Below are 23,937 nucleotides of genomic sequence, written 5' to 3'. Positions count from 1 at the left end.
ACCCCCACTCTCTTACCCCGACCCCCACCATCCCCTGCCCCCCACACCCAGTTCCCCTTCCCCCCACCCTTCCTCCCCCACACTCCCCGACCCCCTTCCACCCATCTCCACTCTCCCCCAACCCCCACTCTCTCCTTCTCCCCCCACCCCCACTTCTCTCCTACCCCCACCATCGCCTTCAACCCCTCGACCCCCCCCCTCCTTGCGAGGGGGGAGCGGAAAGGGGAGAGAAAGGCACTGAGCACGGCACTGCCGTCAGTCGGGTGGGTGCCCCCCGCCCACCTTTCTCGGAACGGGAGAGGCGACGACACCTCCCGGCGGTCAGCGCTGCCCGATCTCAGTAATGTCAGAGCGCGAGGCATGCCGGGACGGACGGCGGTACTGCGGGCGTGGGGGGGGGGCGGTGAGCGCATTAGTTAAAGGTCGGGGTGGGGGGCGGAGCACATTAGTTAAAGGTCCGGGGGGGCGACGCATTAGCTAAAGTTCCGGGGGGGGGGGGCGCATTAGTTTAAGGTCCAGGGGTGCGGGAGCGCATTAGGTAACGGTCCGGGGGGGGGGGGCGAGAGCGAGCTTATCTCTTGTAGACGTGCGGGTGCAATTGTGACGTCTCAGGCTGAAGACCGGCGGGGGGGAGGAGCGCGAGCTCATCTCTCACATGCGCACGGGTGCCATTGTGACGTCCCACGCTGAAGACCGGCGGGGGGGTTGCTGGGGGGGGGGAGCGCATTAGTTAAAGGTCCGGGGTGGGGGGGGGGGCGCGAGCTCATCTCTCACAGGCGCACGGGTGCCATTGTGACGTCACACGCTGAAGACCTTCAGAAATGGGTTAGAAATGAAATGTTTAAACTTTAAAATCTCTCTAGCTTTACAAATATAGCTTCAATTTGAAGGAGAGTTGTTAGACATTATGCCCAGGATAATGTTTCAAGTAGCGCGTTTCGTTCAAATTGGTGTTATATTTTAAAAGTTCTTAACATATTAAACTTTTTAAAAAACACTTAAATCCCTTTTCCACTCGCCGCTCCCAAGATGGCCACCGGGGGCAGGACCCGCCCGAGTGACGGGAGTGGCGGCCAATGAGGAGGGGGGGGTAGGAGAGTAGAAGAGGCAGGACAGACACCTTATTCTGGTAGAAACATAAAATTCTTAGCGGATTAGACCTGGTGAATGCAGGAAGGTGTTCCCGATTTTGGGAGAGTCCAGAACCAGGGGTCACACTTGAAGAATGAGGGGTCGGCCAATTCGACTGAGATAAAGGAGTACCTTTTCACCAGGAGAGTTGAGAATCTGCAGAATTCTCTGCTGCAGAAGGCAGTGGATGCCGATTCACTGGGTGCATTTAAGAGAGACTTAGATGTAGCTCTTCGGGTTAACGGAATCAAAGTATATGGGGGGAAAGCAGGAACAGGGTACTGATTTTGGATGATCATCCATGATCAAATTAAAATGGCGGTGTTGGCTCGAAGGGCAGAATGGCCTAATCCTACACCTATTTTCTGTGTTTCTATGTTTTTACGTTTCTCTGATGAAATTTGGAGAGTGAATCCATTTCTCTGGGATGGAACAAGATATTCATGAACTGGGCCAATGGGCGGATTAAAGGCTGATTTATTTAACTGGGATAAAGATGATGCAAGTTGCCAAGACAGGCCAGGGCAGATTACACACGTTAAAATTTACGCCCTGTGTTATTTTTAGCAGACGAGAGAAATATTGGAATGTAGATGCACAGCTCGATGAAAATTGCAAATGGGAGGGGCAGGGTGGTGACGAAGGCGTTTGGCACATTTGCTTGGGACCATGAGGGTATGATATACAGGATTTGATACAACTGTACAAGCCACTAGTAAGATCCACACCTCCAAATTCAGGGACAGTTTCTTCCCATCTGTTATCAGGCAACTAAATTATCCAACCAGAGACCAGTGCTCAATCACTATCCACCTATTTGGTGACCCTCGGACTATCATAGATCGGACTTTACTGGCGTCACCTTGCACTAAACGTTCTTCCCATCTCATTTATCTATACAGTGGAAATGGCTTGATTTTCTGCAAACTGTATAGCACCCAACAAAAGCTTTTCACTGTAGCCCGGGACACGTGACAATAAACTAAACTGGACTGACTGCATTTACAGTACCTTCCCGCTCAGCTCCATCCAGGGATCCCAGCCGTTTTTCCAAATGAGACAGAGGTTCACGGTCACTTCATCCACTGCATCCTGTATTCCTGGTGACACCAGGTGCACAGTCGTGTGAAACGCGTTGAAATGAATGGATCGGCAGCTCTGATTCCACTTGCCGTTTATTTCTCTCTTCCCACAATTACATTCCCCCTGGTTTTATTTCCGCGCTCACTGGGGTTTTTACAACGCGGAATTTGGGGATTAAATGGGAACCGACCTGTTGTCCACCGGGTTTCTGCCCCACAGCCCCTGAGCCCCGCTCCTGACGCCGATCCCGGAACCCAACCCTTTTACACACCCGGAGCGGAACCGGAGCAGATTCTCAACCAGTTTCCATCCCAGGAAGGCCCGAAGAAAGGATAAAGTTTCTCCGTGAATTTATTCCCAGTGAAGGTGTGGAGATGGGACTTGGTGCCCGCGTCGTAAAATGAAACTGTCCGGGACTCGTAACTGAGATAAACTCCCACCCTCCCGGGGATGGGACGGGCGGGGAGACGGGATGGAGGGGAGGTGAGTGCATCAAACCCGTCATCCCCCGCCTGAACCTCCAAACTCCAGTCTCCGGGGTCAGTGTGACCGGTCCCTTCCTCTCCACAGACTCTGCGGCGACTCCCAGTCTCCACCACAGACTCCCCGCCACCTCCATCTCATATAGAGAACCTGCAGCTCTTGGAATTCCTTCTTCAGAACAAAGAAGGGTCCCGACAACGAAAAGTGGTCTGTCCATTTCCCCCCGCAGATGCTGCCTGGCCCGCTGAGTTCCTCCAGCACTTTTTTTTTCAAACAATTTCGACAGATTTCTTGTATCTATCATTTCCAATATTCACTTTGCCTTCTCTCACTTCAGGGAATTTCCGATTTCATTCGCCCTCCGATCTCCAACTGCCCCCCCCCCCCCCCACCAAACTTGCCTTTACGCCGCTGTGGAAGGGGTGACGGGAGGAGAAGCAAGAGGAGGAGGGGTTGATTCGAAGGTGTCCTCTTTCTTCAGGAAACTGGGATTTCATAATCTATTTTCCCTTTCCTAATTAAGCCCTTTGTCCTCCTCTGCTGGGCTCTGAATTTCTCCCAGTCCTCTGGTAGGCTGCTTTTTCTTGCTAATTTGTACGCTTCATCTTTTGTTTTAATACTATCCCTAATCTCCCATGTTAGCCATGGATGCACTACCTTCCCTGATTTATTATTTTGCCAAACTGGGATGAACAATTGTTGTAGTTCATTCATGCGATCTTTAAATGCCTTCCATTGCATATCCACCGTCAACCCTTTAAGAATCAATTGCCAGTCTATCTTGGCCAAGTCACGTCTCATGCCCTCAAAGTTACCTTTCTTTGACAAAGCCTGGCTGGCAATAGTTTGACACAGTTGAGGCAGGAGAGGTAGTTGATAGTCAGACGGTTGGACAAAGGCCAGAGATGAAAAGAGAGAAGGTGTGTGACAAAACGACTGGGGACTTGCGAATTGTGTCCTGATCTTCAAACAGTCTTCTCCTCAGACGGCCAAAGGTTGTGCAGGTGCACTGAAGGCGCTGGTGAGTTTCACCATCAATGTCTGCCTTCCTCTGGGAAGAGGAGCGCCGGCCAGAGCACCCGAGGGTCACCATCGTTACGACCATTTTAAAGGAAGGAGACAAATCCACCCGCGGAACTATGGAGGTTTCCGCCGCTCTCTACCACAGGGAGGGGTCAGTTACACATTAAACTGTCCTGAATATAGACGAAAGCGGAGAATAGCGCTTGGGACAGTGTAAGGCAGGATAAAATGCTGGAAACAACTGCAGAGTAGATTCACAAAGATGGTGCCAGGATTTGAGGGTCAGAGCGAAAGGGAGAGGTTGGGCAGGGAAGGATTTATTAATTGGAGCGCAGGAGGCTGAAGTGCATAAGATCAAGAGGTGAATAGACAGGGTGAATGCACAGTCTGTTACCCGGAGCAGTGGAAACGAGAACTAGAGGACACAGGTTTGTGGTGAGAGGTGCAAGATTTAATCAGGAACCAGAGGAACAACATTTTCACACTGAAACAAGACATTCCGCATTCTACAGAGAGGCAGGCAACCGGGAATTTGTTTTGGACGCAGTATGTGAGGACAAAGGACCTAGTCTCGGACAGGGTGGTCTGCAGCACAGGGGTTCCGCAGGAAACAGTGCTACCTCCATTCATGTTCACCCTGTACACTGCGGGCTTCAGGCGCAGCTCTGCAAACTCCTATCTACAGAAGTTCTCCGATGACTCTGCCATCGTCCGCCTCATCACGGGCGACGAGGACAGGGCGTACAGAGAACTGATCAAGGAGTTTGTGCACAGGTGCCAGCAGAACTACCTCCGGATCAACGCTGGGAAACCCAGGGAGATGGTGGTAGATTTCCGCAGGCGCAGCCAGGTCCCCCCGACACCGGTGAACATCCAGGGAATGGACATTGAGAGGGTGGATTCTTAAAAGTACCTGAGTGTTTACCTCAATAATAAATTGGACTAGACCGAAAAAACCGATGCGTTATACGGAAAGGGCCAGAGCAGACTTTATCTGCTAAGAAGACTCAGGTCCTTTGGAGTACTGGGGGCACTCCTAAGGACCTTCTACAACACGGTGGTTGCATCAGCCATTTTCTATGGAGTGGTCTGCTGGAGCAGCAGCATCTCAGCGGCGGAAGGGAAGAGACTCGACAAGCTGGTCAGGAAGGTCAGCTACGTCCTGGGATACCCCCCTCGACTCAGTGCAGGTGGTGGGAGAGAGAAGGATCAAGTCAAGTCAAGTTTATTTGTCAAATACACATACACGATGTGCAGTGAAATGAAAGTGGCAATGCGTGCGGATTGTGCACAAAAAGAATTACATTTACAGCATATCAATAAAGTTAATAAGTTACTATAGTGTAGACAAAAATTTAGTCTCTGGAGTTATAAAAATTGACAGTCCTGATGGCCTGTGGGAAGAAACTCCGTCTCATCCTCTCCGTTTTCACAGCGTGACAGCGGAGGCGTTTGCCTGACCTTAGCATCTGGGGTGGCAGGGGTCCCTCATAATCTTACTTGCTCTGGCTCTACACCTCCTGATGTATAGGTCCTGCAGGGGGACGAGTGTCGTTCCCATGGTGCGTTCTGCCAAATGCACTACTCTCTGCAGGGCCATCCTGTCCTGGGCAGAGCTGTTCCCAAACCAGACTGTAATGTTGCCGGACAGGATGCTCTCTACAGCCCCAGAGTAGAAGCAATGAAGGATCCTCAGAGACACTCTGAATTTCCTCAGCTGTCTAAGGTGGTAAAGGCGCTGCTTTGCCTTACCCACCAGTGCGGCAATGTGCGTTGCCCATGTCAGATCCTCTGTGATGCGGACTCCCAAGTATTTAAAAATGCTCACCCTATCCACAGTAGACCCATTTATCTCCAGTGGCGTGTACGTCCTTGGATGTTTAGCCCTTCTAAAGTCCACAATCAGCTCCTTAGTTTTAGTGACATTCAAGAGGAGGCTATTGTCCTGACACCAGAGTGCCAAATCGGCCACCTCCTCCCGGCAGGCCTTCTCATCGTTGTTGGAGATCCGGCCCACCACCACAGTGTCATCAGCAAACTTGATGATGGAGTTTGAGCTGAACCTGGCCCCACAGTCATGTGTGTACAGGGAGTACAGTAGGGGGCTAAGGACGCAACCCTGGGGGGATCCTATGTTCAGGGTGATGGAGCTAGATGTGTGTACCCCCATCCTGACTACTTGGGGCAAAGTTAGCATCGCTGCTGGGCAAGGACTCCCACCCCATGCAGGACACTGTCACTGCACTGAGTAGCTCCTTCGGTGACAGACTCCTTCACCCCAAGTGAGTGAAGGAGAGATATAGGACGTCCTTCCTTCTCGCTGCTGTGAGACTGCACAACCAGCACTGCTCCCAGCAGACGAGTCAACAGTAACAGTTAAGAATACACATAAAACTGATGACAATTTATCCTTGTCTTTACTTTTATTTATAACTAGACCAAGTGGACCCGTTGGGCCCATTCCGCGTAGAGGTGGGAAAAGGAAGGGGAGAGGGTGTCACTGAGTGAGCCCTGGACCCAAAGCCTCCCTGTATTGTACCACCCTCAACCCCCCACTCAATCCCCCTTATCCCCACGCCTCCCCCACTGACCCACTCCATCCCCCCTACCCACCCCCACTTGCACCTCCCCTTCCCCCACCTCCACTTGCCTCTCCCCCACTTGCCCCTCCCATACCCCCACTCAACCTAGCCCTGCCTCCACCCCCATTTCCCCCTCCCCACCCCGATTCCCCCTCTGCCTCCCCAGTCCCCCACTCGCCCCCTCCCCCTCCCCTACCCCATTCCCTGCCCGCACCCCACTCTACCCCCACCCCCAATCTGCCCTCCTTCCCACCCACACTCTCTCCCACCCGCACTCTTCCCTTCTCCCCACCCCCACCCTGCCCTCCTCACAACCCCCATTCTCCACCCAGCCCCACTCTCTCCTCCCCCACCACTCCCCCCACTCTCTCCTCCCCCCACCCCTTCCTACCCCATCACCCCCACTCTCTCCTCCACCACCCCTACTCTCCCCCCACCCCCACTCTCTCCTCCCCCACTCCTTCCCGCCACTCTCTCCTCCCCACCCCCTCCTCCCTCAACACCCACCACTCTCTCCTCCCCCACCACCCTTTCCCCCCACCCCCACTACCCTCCACCCCCACTACCCCCCACCCCCACTACCTCCTACCCTCACTACCCCCCACCCCCACTCTCTCCTCCCCCAACCCCTCCCCCCATTCTCCCCTCTTCCCCACCCACACTCTCCCTTGCCCCGCACTTCCCCTTCCCCCACACCCCCACTCTGTTACCCCGACCCCACCCCCCCCACCCCCACCCTCAACTGCCCCCCACACCCAGTCCCCCTTCCCCCCACCCTTCCTCCCCTCGCTCCCACTCTCTCCGACCCCCTTTCCCCCATCCTCACTCTACCCCCCCATCCCCACTCTCTCCTCCCCGACTCTCTCCTTCGCCCCCACCCCCACTCCCCTCCCCTCCACCCACTGGAAGGCACTGAGCACGGCACTGCCGTCAGTCAGGCGGGTCCCCCCCCCCCCTCCTTTCTCGGAGCGGGAGAGGCGACGACACCTCCCGGCGTCAGCGCGGCCCGATCTGAGGAATGTCAGGCGCAAGGCATGCCGGGACGGATGGCGGTACTCCGGGCGGGGGGTGCGGGGCGGTGAGCGCATTAGTTAAAGGTGGGGGGGGGGGGGCGGAGCGCATTAGTTAAAGTTCCGGGGGGGGGGGGGGCGGCGCATTGTCTGAAGGTCCGGGGGGAAAGGGGGCGCATTAGTTAAAGGTCGGGGGGGGGCGAGCGCGAGGACCTGCTGAGTTACTCCAGCATTTTGTGAATAAAAGCGAGGTCATCCCTCACAGGCGCACGGGTGCCATTGTGACGTAACACGTTGAAGACCTTCAAGAAATGGGTTAGAAATGAAATTTTAAAATCTCTCTAGCTTTCAAAATATAGCTTCAATCTGAATGAGAGTTGTTAGAGATTATGCCCAGGATAATGTTTCAAGTAGCACGTTTCGTTCAAATTGGTGTTATATTTTAAAAGTTCTTGATGTTTTAAACTTTAATAAATCCATTAAATCCCTTTTCCACTTGCCGCGCCCAAGATGGCCGCCGGGGGCGGAACCCGCCCGATTGACGGGAGTGGCGGCCAATGAGGAGGGTGGGGGGGATAGGAGAGTGGAAGAGGCAGGACAGCCACCTTATTCTGGTAGAAATATTAAATTCTTAGCGGATTAGACCTGGTGAATGCAGGAAAGATGTTCCCGATTCTGGGGGAGTCCAGAACCAGGGGTCACACTTGAAGAATGAGGGGTCGGCCAATTCGGACTGAGATGACAATAGACAATAGGTGCAGGAGTAGGCCATTCAGTCCTTCGAGCCAGCACCGCCATTCAATGCGATCATGGCTGATCACTCCCCATACCCCCTCACTCCGCTATCCTTAAGAGCTCTATCCAGCTCTCTCTTGAAAGCATCCAACGAACTGGCCTCCACTGCCTTCTGAGGCAGAGAATTCCACACCTTCACCACTCTCTGACTGAAAAAGTTCTTCCTCATCTCCGTTCTAAATGGCCTACCCCTTATTCTTAAACTGTGGCCCCTTGTTCTGGACTCTCCCAACATTGGGAACATGTTTCCTGCCTCTAATGTGTCCAATCCCCTAATTATCTTATATGTTTCAATAAGATCCCCCCTCATCCTTCTAAATTCCAGTGTATACAAGCCTAATTGCTCCAATCTTTCAACATACGACAGTCCCGCCATTCCGGGAATTAACCTAGTGAACCTACGCTGCACGCCCTCAATAGCAAGAATATCCTTCCTCAAATTTGGAGACCAAAACTGCACACAGTACTCCAGGTGAGTGAGGGGGTACCTTTTCACCAGGAGAGTTGTGAATCTGTGAAATTCTCTGCCATAGAAGGCAGTGGATGCCGATTCACTGGGTGTATTTAAGAGAGAGTTAGATGTAGCTCTTCGGGTTAACGGAATCAAAGGGTATGGGGAGATAGCAGGAACAGGGTACTGGTTGTGGATGATCATCCATGATCAAATTAAAATGGCGGTGCTGGCTCGAAGGGCCGAATGGCCTACACCTACACCTATTTTCTGTGTTTCTACATTTTTATGTTTCTCTGGTGATATTTGGAGAGTGAATCCATTTATCTGGAATAGAACAAGATATTCATGAACTGGGCCAATTGGCGGATTAATGACTGATTTATTTAACTGGGATAAAGATGATGCAAGTTGCCAAGACAGGCCAGGGCAGATTATACACATTAAAAAGTTACGCCCTGTGTTATTTTTAGCAGACGAGAGAGATATTGGAATGCAGATGCACAGCTCGTTGAAAATTGCAACAGGGAAGCGCAGGGTGGTGACAAAGGCGTTTGGCATAATTGCTTGGGTACATGAGGGTATTAAATATAGGATTAGATACAAATGTGCAGGCCACTAGTAAGATCTACACCTCCAGATTCAGGGACTGTTTCTTCAGGGCTGTTATCAGGCAACTGAATTATCCTACCAGAGAGCAGTGCTGAACTACTATCTACCTATTTGGTGACCCTCGGACTATCATAGATCGGACTTTACTAGCGTTACCTTGCAATAAACGTTCTTCCCATCTCATGTATCTATACAGTGGAAATGGGTTGATTTTCTGCAAACTGGATGCACCCAACAAAAGCTTTTCACTGTAGCCCAGGACACGAGACAATAAACTAAACTGGACTGAATGCATTTACAGTACCTTCCCGCTCAGCTCCATCCAGGGATCCCAGCCGATTTTCCAAATGAGACAGAGGTTCACGGTCACTTCATCCACTGCATCCTGTATTCCTGGTGACATCAGGTGCACAGTCGTGTGAAACGAGTTAAAATGAAACGATCGACAGCTCTGATTCCACTTGCTGTTTATTTCTCTCCTCCCACATTTACATTCCCCCTGGTTTTATTTGCGAGCTCACTGGGGTTTTTACGACGCGGAATTTGGGGATTAAATGGGAGCCGTTCAGCGCCGACCTGTTGTCCACCGGGTGTCTGCCCCACAGCCCCTGAGCCCCGCTCCTGACGCCGATCCCGGGACCCGACCCTTTTACACACCCGGAGCGGAACCGGAGCAGATTCTCAGCCAGTGGTCTTCATCCCAAGGCCAGAAGAAAGGATAAAGTTTCTCCGTGAATTTATTCCCAGTGAAGGTGTGGAGATGGGACTTGGTGTCCGCGTCGTAAAATGAAACTGTCCCGGACTCGTAACTGAGATAAACTCCCACCCTCCCGGGGATGGGACCGGCGGGGAGACGGGATGGAGGGGAGGTGAATGCATCAAACCCGTCACCCCCCCCCCCCCCCCCCGCCTGATGCTCCAGACTCCAGTCTCCGGGGTCAGTGTGACCGGTCCCTTCCTCTCCACAGACTATGCGGCGACTCCTAGTCTCCACCACAGACTCCCCGCCACCTCCATCTCATATAGAGAACCTGCAGCTCTTGGAATTCCTTCTCCAGAACAAAGAAGGGTCCCGACAGCGAAAAGTGGTTTGTCCATTTCCCCCCCACAGATGCTGCCTGGCCCGCTGAGTTCCTCCAGCACTTTTCTTTCTCAAGCTATTTCGACAGATTTCTTGTATCTATCATTTCCAATATTCACTTTGCCTTCTCTCACTTCAGGGAATTTCCGATTTCATTCCGCCCTCCGATCTCCAACTGCCCCCCCTCCCCCCCCCCCCCCAAACCCGCCTTTACGCCGCTGTGGAAAGGGTGAGGGGGAAGAGGAGCAAGAGGAGGAGGGGTGATTCGGAGGTATCCTCTTTCTTCAGGAAACGGGGCTTCAACTCCACTCCACGTTGTTGTCCAGCCTCACTTACCCCCTCTGGCAGCTTGTTCCAGACACTCACGACCTTCTGTGTGAAAATGTTGTTCCTCTGGTTCCTGATTAAATCTTGCACCTCTCACCACAAACCTGTGTCCTCTAGTTTTCGATTCCACTGCTCCGGGTAACAGACTGTGCATTCACCCTGTCTATTCACCTCTTGGTCTTATGCACTTCAACCTACTGCGCTCCAATTAATAAATCCTTCCCTGCCCAACCTCTCCCTTTCGCTCTGACCCTCAAATCCTGGAACCATCTTCGTGAATCCACTCTGCAGTTGTTTCCAGCATTTTATCCTGCCTTACACTGTCCCAAGCGCTACTCTCCGCTTCCGACTATATTCAGGACGGTTTAATGTGTAACTGACCCTCCCTGTCGTAGAGAGCGGGGGAACCCTCCATAGTTTCCGCGGGTGGATTTGTCTCCTTCCTTTAAAATGGTCGTAACGATGGTGACCCTCGGGTGCTCTGGCCGGCGCTCCTCTTCCCAAAGGAAGGCAGACATTGATGGTGAAACTCACCAGCGCCTTCAGTGCACCTGCTCAACCTTTGGCCGTCTGAGGAGAAGACTGTTTGAAGATCAGGACACAATTCGCAAGTCCTCAATCATTTTGTCACACACCTTCTGTCTTTTCATCTCTGGCCTTTGTCCAACCGTCTGACTATCAACTCCCTCTCCCCCCTCAACTGTGTCAACCTATTGCCAGCCAGGCTTTGTCCTGCCCCCTTCCTCCCATCGTTATTCCATCTCCCACCCCCTACAATGAGTCTGAAGAAGGGACCCGACCCGAAACATCAGCTGTCCATGTTCTCCAGATGTGCTGCTTGACCCACAGACTTACTCCAGCACTTTGTACTTTTTTTTGGTAAACCTGCATTTGCAGTTCCTTGTTTCTGCATCTTCACGTTGAACATTTGCGTCAGATTTACATTAATTCCTCTAGACGGCGGCGTGCGCAGTGGACATGCGTTTTGAACCAGGAAATGGCAGAGTTAAAAAATGGCGTCGAAAGACCAGGTCGAGAGTTTAACCGAGGAGGTAGTTTGTCCCATCTGACTGGATTTCTTCACCGATCCGGTGTCACTGGAGTGTGGGCACAACTTCTGCCGCTCCTGTATCACACAGAGTTGGGACAGGGAGGAGAGAAACTCCTGCCCGGAATGTAGAGAGGTGTTTACAGACCGCACCCTCGGGGTGAGTCGGGCCTTGGCGAGACTGGCTGAGAAAGCTCGAACACTGAGCCTGAATCGGACAGAGAAGGAAAGTAAACTTCACTGCGAGGAACATCAGGAAGAACTGAAGCTGTTTTGTGAAAATGACAAGAAGCTGATCTGTGTGGTTTGTGCAGGTGGGCGGGAACACAGAGATCACCGCTTCATTCTGATAGATGAAGCTGTTGAAAACTACAAGGTAAAAGCAAACCGATTTTGATCGCATCATTGTTTAATTCCGTTTTTATTGTCTAACACTTTTATTCTCCGATTTTCAAACAATCGCAGGGTCAGATTAAAGCTTCCATCCAGTCTCTCACAAAAGATAAATCAGGGATCCAGCAAATGGAGCAGCAACAGAAAGAGAAGATTTCTGGAGTTCTGGTGAGGCTTTTAAGTTTCGATTTCCTGATCTTGTGCAGGTTTGATCCCTGTGACGCGTGTAATAACAGGGCAGCGCAGTGACACAAGTAGTGCTGCTGTCTCCTAGTTCTGGTGAGCGGGTTCGATCCTGACCTCGGGTGCTGCATAGAAAATAGGTGCAGGAGTAGGCCGTTCGGCCCTTCGAGCCTGCACCGTCATTCAATATGATAATGGCCTACCCTTTATTCTTAAACTATAACCCCTGGTTCTGGACTCCCACAACATCGGGAACATTTTTCCTGCATGTAGCCTCTCCAATCCCTAAAGAATTTTACATGTTTCCATAAGATCCTATCTCATCTTTCTAAATTCCAGTGAATACGAGCCCAGTCGACCCTTTCAGAATCAGTCTGAACAGGGTCTCGACCAAAAACGTCACCCATTCCTTCTCTCCTAGATGCTGCCTGACCTGCTGAGTTACTCCAGCATTTGTGATACATTCTTTCATTATATGTCAGTCCCGCCATCCCGGCAATTAACCTGATGAACCTACACTGCACTCCCACAATAGCAAGAATGTCTTTCCTTAAATTAGGAGATCAAAACAGCACACAATTTTCCAGGTGTGGTCTCAACAGGACCCTGCACAACTGCAGTCGGACCTCCTTGCTCCTAAACTCCAATCCTCTCACAATGAAGGCCAAGATGCCATTAGTTTTCTTCACTGCCTGCTGTACGTGCAGTTTACTTTCATTGACTGGCGTACAAGGACACCCAGGTATCATTGCACCTCCCCTTTTCCTAATCTGACACCATTCAGATAATAATCTGTCTTCTTGTTCTTGCCACTAAAGTGGAGAACGTCACATTTATTCCCATTTTACTGCATCTGCCATGCATCTGCCCCCTCACCCAACCTGCCCAACTCACCCTGCAGCCTCACATCATCCTCCTCGCAGCTCACACTGCCACCCAGCTTTGTGGCATCCGCAAACTTGGAGATGTTACATTTAATTCCCTCGTCTAAATCGTTAATATATATTGTAAATAACTGCGGTCCCAGCAATGAGCCTTGCGGCACCCTACTAGGGGGTGGTGGATGGATAAATGGGAATTAATGGGCACTTGAAAAGGAATAGGCAGCTGGGAATTGCATTAGGGGTAGAGGATTGATGGGTTATCAGATCACCCTCACGAGATTTCAGAAGCATTTAGACAAACTATTGAATTGCCAAAGCAAGTAAAAAAAATGCACAGGACAAATGTCACTGTCAACCTCTGAGGGAAACACAATCAGTGACATTACATATTGATTTTCACCTTTCATTTGACAGGAACAGTCACACAACCTTCAGTCCAAGATCGTATCCCAGTTTGCTGAACTGCACCAGATTCTCACTGAGAAAGAGCAGCGCGTACAGGCAGATATCCGGGAGGAAGAGAAGAGGATTCTGAATAGAATGAAGAAAAATCTTGGAGAGATCGAAGAGAATTTAAAATCTATTCAGGAGGAACTCTCTAAGTTGCAGCAGCAGATGGATCAAAAGGACAGTGTGGTGTTTCTGAAGGTGAGGGGTTACACCACAGTCTGGCGAAGTGAAAGTGCAGTCACAAAATGGAGGGGGATATTTCAGAAATACATGCTGCATTTACCAGTAATTCAGAACTGGGTAAATGTTTCATCTGTTCCAGCTGTTGTTCCCAAACTAATTGGCCTCCTGCATAATCTATGGGATCTCAGGACTGCCTGGCCGGAATGTAGAGAGGTGTTTGTATTCTGTGGAGTTGAGAACTACGACGGGTGATCCTATATCTGATCCCAAGGACCACGAATGAACAGAGGGCAGTAAATCTCTGGGATTCTCCAACCCACAGACTCTGAGAGGTTTAACCTGTTAGACGTATTTATACCAGAGGAAGATATATTTTTGAAAATTCGGGGAACTGAAATCAAAGGAAATGGGACAAAGCGGAGGAGTTCATTCCTGGGCTAGATCAGCCATGACCACATTGTGGGGATTAACATTGAAATCTAGAACGTGGCGCACACAGCAGATTGATCATCTATATCTGGTTCCCATCAGCAGTGGGCGGTCACCTTGGGGGAATTTGCTCTGTTTGTTTTACCCACCTTTGTTCACCATAGAATGACATCACATTCTACATCATAGGCCAGTCCATTCAGCCCATCCTATCCAGTCATGATTTCTGCTCCACTCAACATCCTTCCCATCTACTCACCACACCCGGTAACAATACCCCGAATTCCAGGAGTGCTCACGTGTTTATCCCGCTCGCCCTTAAATGTATCTCTGCTGTTGTCTTCATTCCCTCCAATGCAAGTGAGGTCCATGTTCTCATAAATGTGAGGTTATCCACTTTGGCGGCAAGAACAGGAAAGCAGAGTATTACCTGAATGGTGGCCAATTAGGAAAAGGGGAGATGCAACGTGACCTGGGTGTCATGGTGCACCAGTCATTGAAAGCAAGCGTGCAGGTGCAGCAGACAGTGAAGAAAGTGAATGGTATGTTAGCATTCATAGCAAGAGGATTTGAGTATATAGGAGCAGGGAGGCTCTGCTGCAGTTGTACAGGGCCTTGGTGAGACTGCACCTGGAGTATTGTGTACAGTTTTGGTCTCGTAATCTGAGGAAAGACATTCTAGCATTAGAGGGGGTACAGAGAAGGTTCACCAGATTGATCCCTGGGATGGCAGGACATTCATATTAAGAAAGACTGGATAGACTAGGCTTATACTCGCTGGAATTTAGAAGACTGAGGGGGGATCTTATTGAAACATATAAAATTCTTAAGGTGTTGGAGAGGCTAGATGCGGGAAGATTGTTCCCGATGTTCGGGAAGTCCAGAACCAGGGGTCACAGCTTAAGGATAAGGGGGAAGTCTTTTAGGACCGAGATGAGAAAACATTTCTTCACACAGAGTGGTGAGTCTGTGGAATTCTCTGCCACAGAAGGTAGTTGAGGCCAGTTCATTGGCTATATTTAAGAGGGAGTTAGATGTGCCCTTGTGGCTAAAGGGGTCAGGGGGTATGGAGAGAAGGCAGGTACAGGTTACTGAGCTGGATGATCAGCCATGATCATATTGAATGGCAGTGCAGGCTCGAAGGGCCGAATGGCCTTCTCCTGCACCTATTTTCTATGTTTCTATGTTTCTATGACTGCATTCCTTTCGGTATTTGTTGAAGTCGACGTTACATTTCAGCTTTGATTTTTGCTCTCCCATCGATTAGAGCTATTATTTCATCCTCACCCATTTAAATCCACCGATAAACTTAAATCCTATCTCATCATTCTTCAGATAAAATCCCACGACCTGCCTAGTCTTTACATTGAGCTCCATCCTCTCAGTCATGGCATAATTCTCATGAACATTCCTTGTGCTTTTCCCCATCGTTCTACGTCTCGACGGTAATGTCCACTTTCTATCTGCATGACAGCGGCGATAAGAGTTGGGAAATGGGAATTATCAGAGGGTTGTAGAAATGTGAAGAAATTCCCGCTGTCGGGATGAGGACGGTCTATCTCAGTCAATTGAGATTTGTGTTTTATTTCTTTCAGGAGGAAGCTGGTCGCAAGCGAAGGTAGGACATGCTCTTGATGGAAATATTGTAAATTTTGGTGGAACAACTCAAAACATTTCTAATGCTCAGTTGATAACCGGCTGTTAAATATTCGCAGGGTTCGTGATGAAGCCAAACCACTGTCGGTGGTAGAGGAGGCCTTGCCGATTGAAAAGTTTCATTGCCCTGTTTCATTCAACACAACATTTAAAGAAACATCTGATGACTTCAAGCAAGGTAAAGCTTATACCTTTTCCATTGTTCTTGTTTCTGACATCTTGAAGTAAGATGTGTACGAAAGAACTGCAGTTGCAGGTTTAAATGGAAAGTAGACACAAAATGCTGCAGTGACTCAGCGGGACAGGCAGCATCTCTGTCGAGAAGGAATGGGTGATGTTTCAGGTCTGGACCCGAAACGTCACCCATTCCTTCTCTCCAGAGCTGCTCCCTGTTCTGCTGAGTTACTCCAGCATTTTGTGTCTACCTTTGATTGGTCTATCTTTAAGTAATGATATGATGCAAAGATTAATGTTATTTTGAACTGAAGAGAAATTTGATCTCCCACCTGCTCATCTGCTGGGAAGCATCACAGACTCAGAGAGCTTTGTAGCACAGCAACAGGCCCTTTGACTCGACTCGACCATGCCAACCAAGTTGCCCAACCAAGCTAGCCCCACTTGCCTGAGTCTGGCTCGTATCCTTCCAAGTCTTTCTTATCCACGTATCTACCCAATTCTCTGTGAACTGTTGTAATTGTACCTGCCTCGACCACTTCCTCTGTCAGATCGTTCCACATCTACACTACCCACTGACTGAAAAACCTGCTCCTCAGGTCCTTTTTATTGTTTCCACTCTCACCTTAAACTGATGCACTCGAGGTTTAGACTCTCTGACCTTGGGTAAAGTTTTGCGGCTAATCACCTTGTCTGTGCATCTTATACACATCTATAATGTCACTCTGACAGGCTCCCAAGAAAAAATGTCCCAGTCTGAATAGTCTCTTTCTGGAATGAGTAGATTAACCTATGATGAGCGTTTGTCGGTATTGGGCCTGTCTGTACTCGCTGTTGCTCAGAGGAATGAGGGGGGATCTCATTGAAAAATACAGAATAGTGAAAGGTTTGGACAGAATGGACGTGGAGAGGATGTTTCCATTAGTGAGTGCGTCTAGGAATAGATATTTATTTACAAAAATGCTGGAGTAACTCTGTAGGTCAGGCAGCATCTCAGGAGAGAAGGAAAGGGTGACGTTTCGGGTGGGACAAAGGAAGGATGTAGGTGGAGACAGGAAGACAGAGGGAGAACTGGGAAGGGGGAGGGGAAGAGAGGGACAGAGGAACTATCTATAGACAATAGACAATTGGTGCAGGAGGAGGCCATTCGGCCCTTCGAGCCACCATTCAATGTGATCATGGCTGATCATTCTCAATCAGTACCCCGTTCCTGCCTTCTCCCCATACCCCCTGACTCCGCTATCCTTAAGAGCTCTATCCAGCTCTCTCTTGAAAGCATTCAGAGAATTGGCCTCCACTGCCTTCTGAGGCAGAGAATTCCACAGATTCACAACTCTCTGACTGAAAAAGTTTTTCCTCATCTCAGTTCTAAATGGCTTATTCTTAAACTGTGTTCTGGACTCCCCCAACATTGGGAACATGTTTCCTGCCTCTAACGTGTCCAACCCCCTAATAATCTTATACGTTTCGATAAGATCTCCTCTCATCCTTCTAAATTCCAGTGTATACAAGCCTAGTCGCTCCAGTCTTTGAACATATGAAAGTCCCGCCATTCCGGGAATTAACCTAGTAAACTTACGCTGCACGCCCTCAATAGCAAGAATATCCTTCCTCAAATTTGGAGACCAAAGCTGCACACAGTATTCCAGGTGTGGTCTCACTAGGGCCCTGTACAACTGCAGAAGGACCTCTTTGCTCCTATACTCAACTCCTCTTGTTATGAAGGCCAACATTCCATTGGCTTTCTTCACTGCCTGCTTTACCTGCATGCTTCCTTTCAGTGACTGATGCACTAGGACACCCAGATCTCGTTGTACGTCCCCTGTTCCTAACTTGACACCATTCAGATAATACTCTGCCTTCCTATTCTTACGACCAAAGTGGGTAACCTCACACTTATCCACATTAAACTGCATGTGCCATACATCCGCCCACTCACACAACCTGTCCAAGTTACCCTGCAACCTCATAGCATCTTCCTCACAGTTCACACTACCACCCAGCTTTGTATCATCTGCAAATTTGCAAATGGTACTTTTAATCCCTTCATCCAAGTCATTAATGTATATTGTAAATAGCTGCGGTCCCAGCACCGAGCCTTGCGGTACTCCACTAGTTACTGCCTGCCATTCTGAAAGGGACCCATTTATCCCCACTCTTTGCTTTCTGTCTGTCAACCAATTTTCTATCCATGTCAGTACCCTACCCCCAATACCATGTGCCCTAATTTTGCCCATTATTCTCCTATGTGCGACCTTGTCGAAGGCTTTCTGAAAGTCGAGGTTCACCACATCCACCGGCTCTCCCCTGTCACTTTTCCTAGTTACATCCTCATAAAATTCCAGAAGATTAGTCAAGCATGATTTCCCCTTCGTAAATCCATGCTGGCTCGGAACGATACTGTTACTGCTATCCAAATGCTCCGCTATTTTGTCTTTTATAATTGACTCCAGCATCTTCCCCACCACTGATGTCAGACTAACTGGTCTATAATTTCCCGTTTTCTCTCTCCCTCCTTTCTTAAAAAGTGGGACAACATTAGTTACCCTCCAATCCACAGGAACTGATACTGAATCTATAGAACATTGGAAAATGATCACCAATGCGTCCACAATTTCTAGCGCCACCTCCTTAAGTACTCTGGGATGCAGACCATCAGGCCCTGGGGATTTATCAGCCTTCAGTCCCATCAGTCTACCCAACACCATTTCCTGCCTAATGTGGATTTCCTTCAGTTCCTCCGTCACCCTAGGATCTCTGCCCACTAGAACATCTGGGAGATTGCTTGTACCTTCCTTAGTGAAGACAGATCCAAAGTACCGGTTCAACTCGTCTGCCATTTCCTTGTTTCCCATAATAAATTCTCCCGATTCTGTCTTCAAGGGACCCACATTTGCCTTGACTATTTTTTTCCTCTTTACATACCTAAAAAAGCTTTTACTATCCTCCTTTATATTATTAGCTAGTTTACCCTCGTACCTCATCTTTTCTCCACGTGTTGCCTTCTTAGTCATCTTCTGTTGCTCTTTAAAAGAGTCCCAATCCTCTGGCTTCCCACTCTTCTTTGCTTTGTTGTACTTCTGCTCTTTTATTTTTATGCTGTCCTTGACGTCCCTTGTCAGCCACGGGTGTCTCTTACTCCCCTTGGAATCTTTCCTCCTCTTTGGGATAAATTGGATGGAGTTGAGGGAGGAGGTAAAGGGACAGGTGTTGCATCTCCTGCGGTTGCAGGGGAATGTGCCCGGGGATGGGGTGGTTTGGGCAGGAAGGGACGAACCTCAGAATTCAGAGCCTCAGAATTAAAGGATGTTCCGTTAGGAAGGAGATGAGGGGAAATGCTTTTAATCAGAGGGTGGTGAATTTGTGGAATTCATTGCCACAGAAGGCTGTGGAGGCCAAGTCGGTGGATATTTTTAAGGCAGAGATAGCTGGATTCTTGATTAGTATGGATGTCAGAGGTTATGGGGAGAAGACAGGAGAATGGGGTTAGGAGGAAGAGGTAGATCAGCCATGATTGAATGGTGGAGTAGAATTGAAGGGCCGAATGGCCTAATTCTAATACTTTCACTGATGACATTATGACCTGATGACGGTCCAACTTCACCTGATAACCCAGCCCTTCAGACCTGATGAAGTTGTTGTAAACCCTTTTGCACCCACTCCAATTGACTAACAAACCCACCCTTCCCTTTGTCTCACCCTCCACTCAAAAAACACAGGAGCAGGTCATCTGGCCCCTCGTTTCTGCCCCCTTTCACTGTGATGATGACGACCCCACCACACACCTCTGCCTCCTCTTTAACAACCTCAAATCACCGCTCACCTCAATATCCACCTGCTCCGATCTGCCTCCATATCTGAATAACCCGCTTCATTCCTCCATCCCCACCGCAATCTCGCAATCCTCCTCACTCTCCGCACTCGTCCTCCCCGTCCACCCTCCCCCACCTCACGAAATTCCCCTCTCCATCCCCGGATAAAAACTCCGGGAGAGATGTCTGTTGTCCACCCGCTGTGGGTTTCAGTTGTCCGCCCGCCTGTGCCTGAGGCCGAGCGGCCTCTCCCCCGGTCCCGGGGCCGCGCTGCCCGAGTCTCCCCCCGACCCCCGGGGACTCTCTGATTCTCTGCTTCTCCCCCCAGTCTCCGTCACCCTGGATGTGGAAACAGCGGGTCCGGGGCTCGAGGTGTCTGAGGATCGGAAGAGGGTGAGATGGACCCAGACCCGGAGGAGTCTCCCTGACACCGGGAAGAGGTTTACAGGCAGTGCGTGTGTGCTGGGATCGGAGGGATTCACATCGGGGAGACATTACTGGGAGGTGGAGGTGGCGGGGAGTCGGGGCTGGAGTCTGGGAGTCGCCGCAGAGTCTGTGGAGAGGAAGGGACCGGTCACACCGACCCCGGAGACTGGAGTCTGGGGCATCAGGCGGGGGGGTGACGGGTTTGATGCACTCACCTCCCCTCCATCCCGTCTCCCCGCCCGTCCCATCCCCGGGAGGGTGGGAGTTTATCTCAGTTACGAGTCCCGGACAGTTTCATTTTACGACGCGGACACCAAGTCCCATCTCCACACCTTCACTGGGAATAAATTCACGGAGAAACTTTATCCTTTCGTCGAGCCTTGCTTTGGAAACTGGCTGAGGATCTGCTCCGGTTCCGCTCCGGGTGTGTAAAAGGGTCGGGTCCCGGGACCGGCGTCAGGAGCGGGGCTCAGGGGCTGTGGGGCAGAAACCCGGTGGACAACAGGTCGGCGCTGAACGGCTCCCATTTAATCACCAAATTCCGCCTCGTAAAAACCCCAGTGAGCGCGGAAATAAAACCAGGGGGAATGTAAATGTGGGAAGAGAGAAATAAACAGCAAGTGGAATCAGAGCTGTCGATCCGTTCATTTCAACGCGTTAACTGCGTCACTTCTTGTTCCTGCCACTAGATGGCAGCAACGCCACGCGGTGCGACCACAGACCAGCTGTAACTTTGAGAATTAACTTTGACAATTGCAGAAACAGAGGGAATCTGATTTAATAAGTGACTTTTGTCACCTGCTACCATACCTGCGGCCCAAACAACATGCAAGGCTTAAAATGTGGAATAAAAGCAGAAATTGCCCCAAATTCTCAGCAGGTAAGGCAAGGTGAAACAGACTTTATATTTCACATCTAATACCGACGACGAATGGTGTTTCCATTTGGATTTTCAGGATCTGTTTTTAAAAAAAACTTTATCCAGTTGATTGGGTGATTGGAATGTGTGACTGAGCATAAACTGCCAACAAAAAACAGAAAACATTGTCGGCATTCAGCAGGTTGGGCAGTATACTATGGGCACAGCGCTGTGGAGTTTAAATATAGCACAATGGCCACAGCGCTATGGGTCACAGACTGTTCACGAAAATTCACGTTTACCAAGGGTGACCATCCCTGTGGGGTGCTGGGGGAATTAGATGCTGACGTTCAGATGAATTGTTAAACTCCAGTGACATCCGCACCATTGGATGAACTTAGTTTCGTATAGTTTAGTTCATTTCAGAGGTGCAGCTCGAAAACAGGCCCTTCAGCCCACCTAGTCCGTGGCAAACCATCAACACTATGACCATTACCATCAACACTATCATACACACTCAGGGGACATTTTAGAATTCGTAACGGAACCAATTAACCTACCAATCTGCACGTCTTTGAAATGTGGATGGATACCAGATCACCTGGAGGAAACCCATGTGGTCACACGGAGAATGTACAAACTGTGCAGACAGCACCCGTAGTCAGGATTGAACCCTGATGCTGTATAGACAACATCTACAGCACCTTAACCACCAACGCACCTGCTCCCCCTCAAACCACCTGCCCCCCCTTATCCTGTCAACCCCTGCCTCAGTTCTCCCCAGTCTCCACCACCGACCTCTCTGACCTCTTCACAGGAATAAAAACTGCCACCTGCTCTCTGGACCCCATCCCCTCCAGCTTTGTCAAGGCCTGCCTTCCTGCTCTCTCTCCACTTATCACTGCAACAATAAACTCCTCCCTGTCCACTGGCATTGTCCCGCCATCCCTCAAAATCGCTGCTGTCACCCCCATTCTGAAAAAACCTGGTCTAAACCCTGACACCCCAAACAACTTCAGATCAATCTCCAACCTACCCTTTCTGTCCAAAGTTTTGGAACGTGCTGTAGCTTCCCAACTCAAATACCACCTCTCTACCAATAACCTGTATGAAACTTTCCAATCCGGATTCCGCTCCAACCACTGTACTGAAACTGCGCTCCTCAAAATCACAAACGACATTCTCCTCTCCTCCGACGCTGGCAACCTCAACATCCTCATCCTACTTGACCTCAGCGCCGCCTTTGACACCATAAATCACTCCATTCTCCTCACCCGACTTGAAACCTCCTTTAACATCACCGGCACAGCCCTATCCTGGTTCAAATCTTACCTCTCTGACAGACACCAGTTCATCTCCATTAACAACTGTAAATCCCCCACCGCTCCCCTCCCCAAGGTGTCCCCCAATGCTCAGTCCTTGGCCCCCTCCTCTTCATCCTCTTCCTGTTCCCCCTTGGTCAATTAATCCGCCGTCATGGTCTCAACTTCTACTGCTTCGCCGATGATATCCAACTCCTCATCTCCACCAAGTCAATCTCCCCCACCACACACTCTACACTGACAAACTGCATCACTGAAATAAAATCTTGGCTTCAATCAAAATTCCTCAAACTCAATTGCAACAAATCTGAAATCATCATCATTGGTCCAAAAACGCTCACCAAATCCACCCAAAACTTCATCCTCAACGTTGATGGTCTCCCAGTATCCACCTCCCCTCACATCTGGAATCTTGGAATCATCTTTGATCAAACCCTCTCCTTCCACAAACACATCAAACACATCACAAAGACAGCCTTCTTCCACCTCAAAAACATTGCCCGTCTCCGTCCATCCCTCTCCTCCACAGCTGCAGAAACCCTCATCCACACCTTCATCACCTCCCGTCTGGACTACTGCAACAGCCTCCTCTATGGCGCACCCTCAAAAATCATCAGTAAACTTCAATACATTCAAAACTCCGCTGCCCGTCTACTCACCCACACCCCGATCCGTGACCATATCACCCCCGTCCTTTACAAACTGCACTGGCTCCCCATCCCCCAGAGAATCCAGTACAAAATCCTCCTCATAACCTACAAAGCCCTCCATAACCTGGCCCCATCCTACCTGAACGACCTCCTCCACAGGCACACTCCCACCTGCACCCTCCGCTCTGCTGCTGCCAATCTCCTATCCCCCCACATCCAGACCAAACTCAGATCCTGGGGGGACAGGGCTTTCTCCATCGCTGCTCCCACCCTATGGAACTCACTACCCCAAACCGTTAGAGACTCCTCCACACTCACCACATTCAAAACATCGCTGAAGTCTCACCTGTTCAGTACTGCCTTCAACCACTGAAGGTCACCTCACCTTCTGTCTCTTTTCTCTGTTCGTTTACTTATTTATCTATTTATTCATTTCCCTATGTTCTCTAAATCTCTGTAAAGCGTCTTTGAGTATATGAAAAGCGCTATATAAATGTAATGCATTATTATTATTATTATATCTAAAATTTAAAAGATACTTGGACAGGAACATGGATAGGAAAGGTTTAGAGGGTCGTGGGCCAAATGTGGGGCAGGTAGGACTAGTATAGACGGGGCATGTTGGTTGAGATGGGCAAGTTGGGCTGTTGGGCCCGTTTCCACACTGTATGACTTAATTGGTGCATCAGGCTTGACTTGGTGTAAGGAATATTTGAATAATTGAGTAGGCAGCATCACCGGAGAACCTCAATAGGTGACATTTCAGATTGAGTCCAAAACATCGCCTATCCATGTTCTCCAGAGATGCTGCCTGATGAGCGTTTGACTGCACTGGGCCTGTGCTCGCTGGAGTTTAGAAGAATGCGGGGGGACCTCACCAAAACATACTA

General features: G+C 49.8%; 1 protein-coding gene across 1 annotated transcript in view; it reads left to right on the top strand.

Annotated features, from left to right (window-relative positions):
• The first annotated feature begins 8,931 nt into the window (after positions 1-8,931).
• Positions 8,932-23,937, top strand: part of LOC144602531 (zinc-binding protein A33-like) — a 110,531-nt gene continuing 95,525 nt past the window's right edge. Inside the window, exon 1 of the mRNA XM_078415658.1 lies at positions 8,932-9,129. Within this exon, the coding sequence (XP_078271784.1) occupies positions 8,932-9,129 (198 nt within the window). The remainder of the gene's footprint in view (positions 9,130-23,937) is intronic.

This window comes from Rhinoraja longicauda, chromosome 19, assembly GCF_053455715.1.
Source record: "Rhinoraja longicauda isolate Sanriku21f chromosome 19, sRhiLon1.1, whole genome shotgun sequence".
Lineage (NCBI taxonomy): Eukaryota > Metazoa > Chordata > Chondrichthyes > Rajiformes > Arhynchobatidae > Rhinoraja > Rhinoraja longicauda.
The sequence above is the reverse complement of the archived record's forward strand: the minus strand, read 5'-3'. Positions and strand labels throughout refer to the sequence as shown.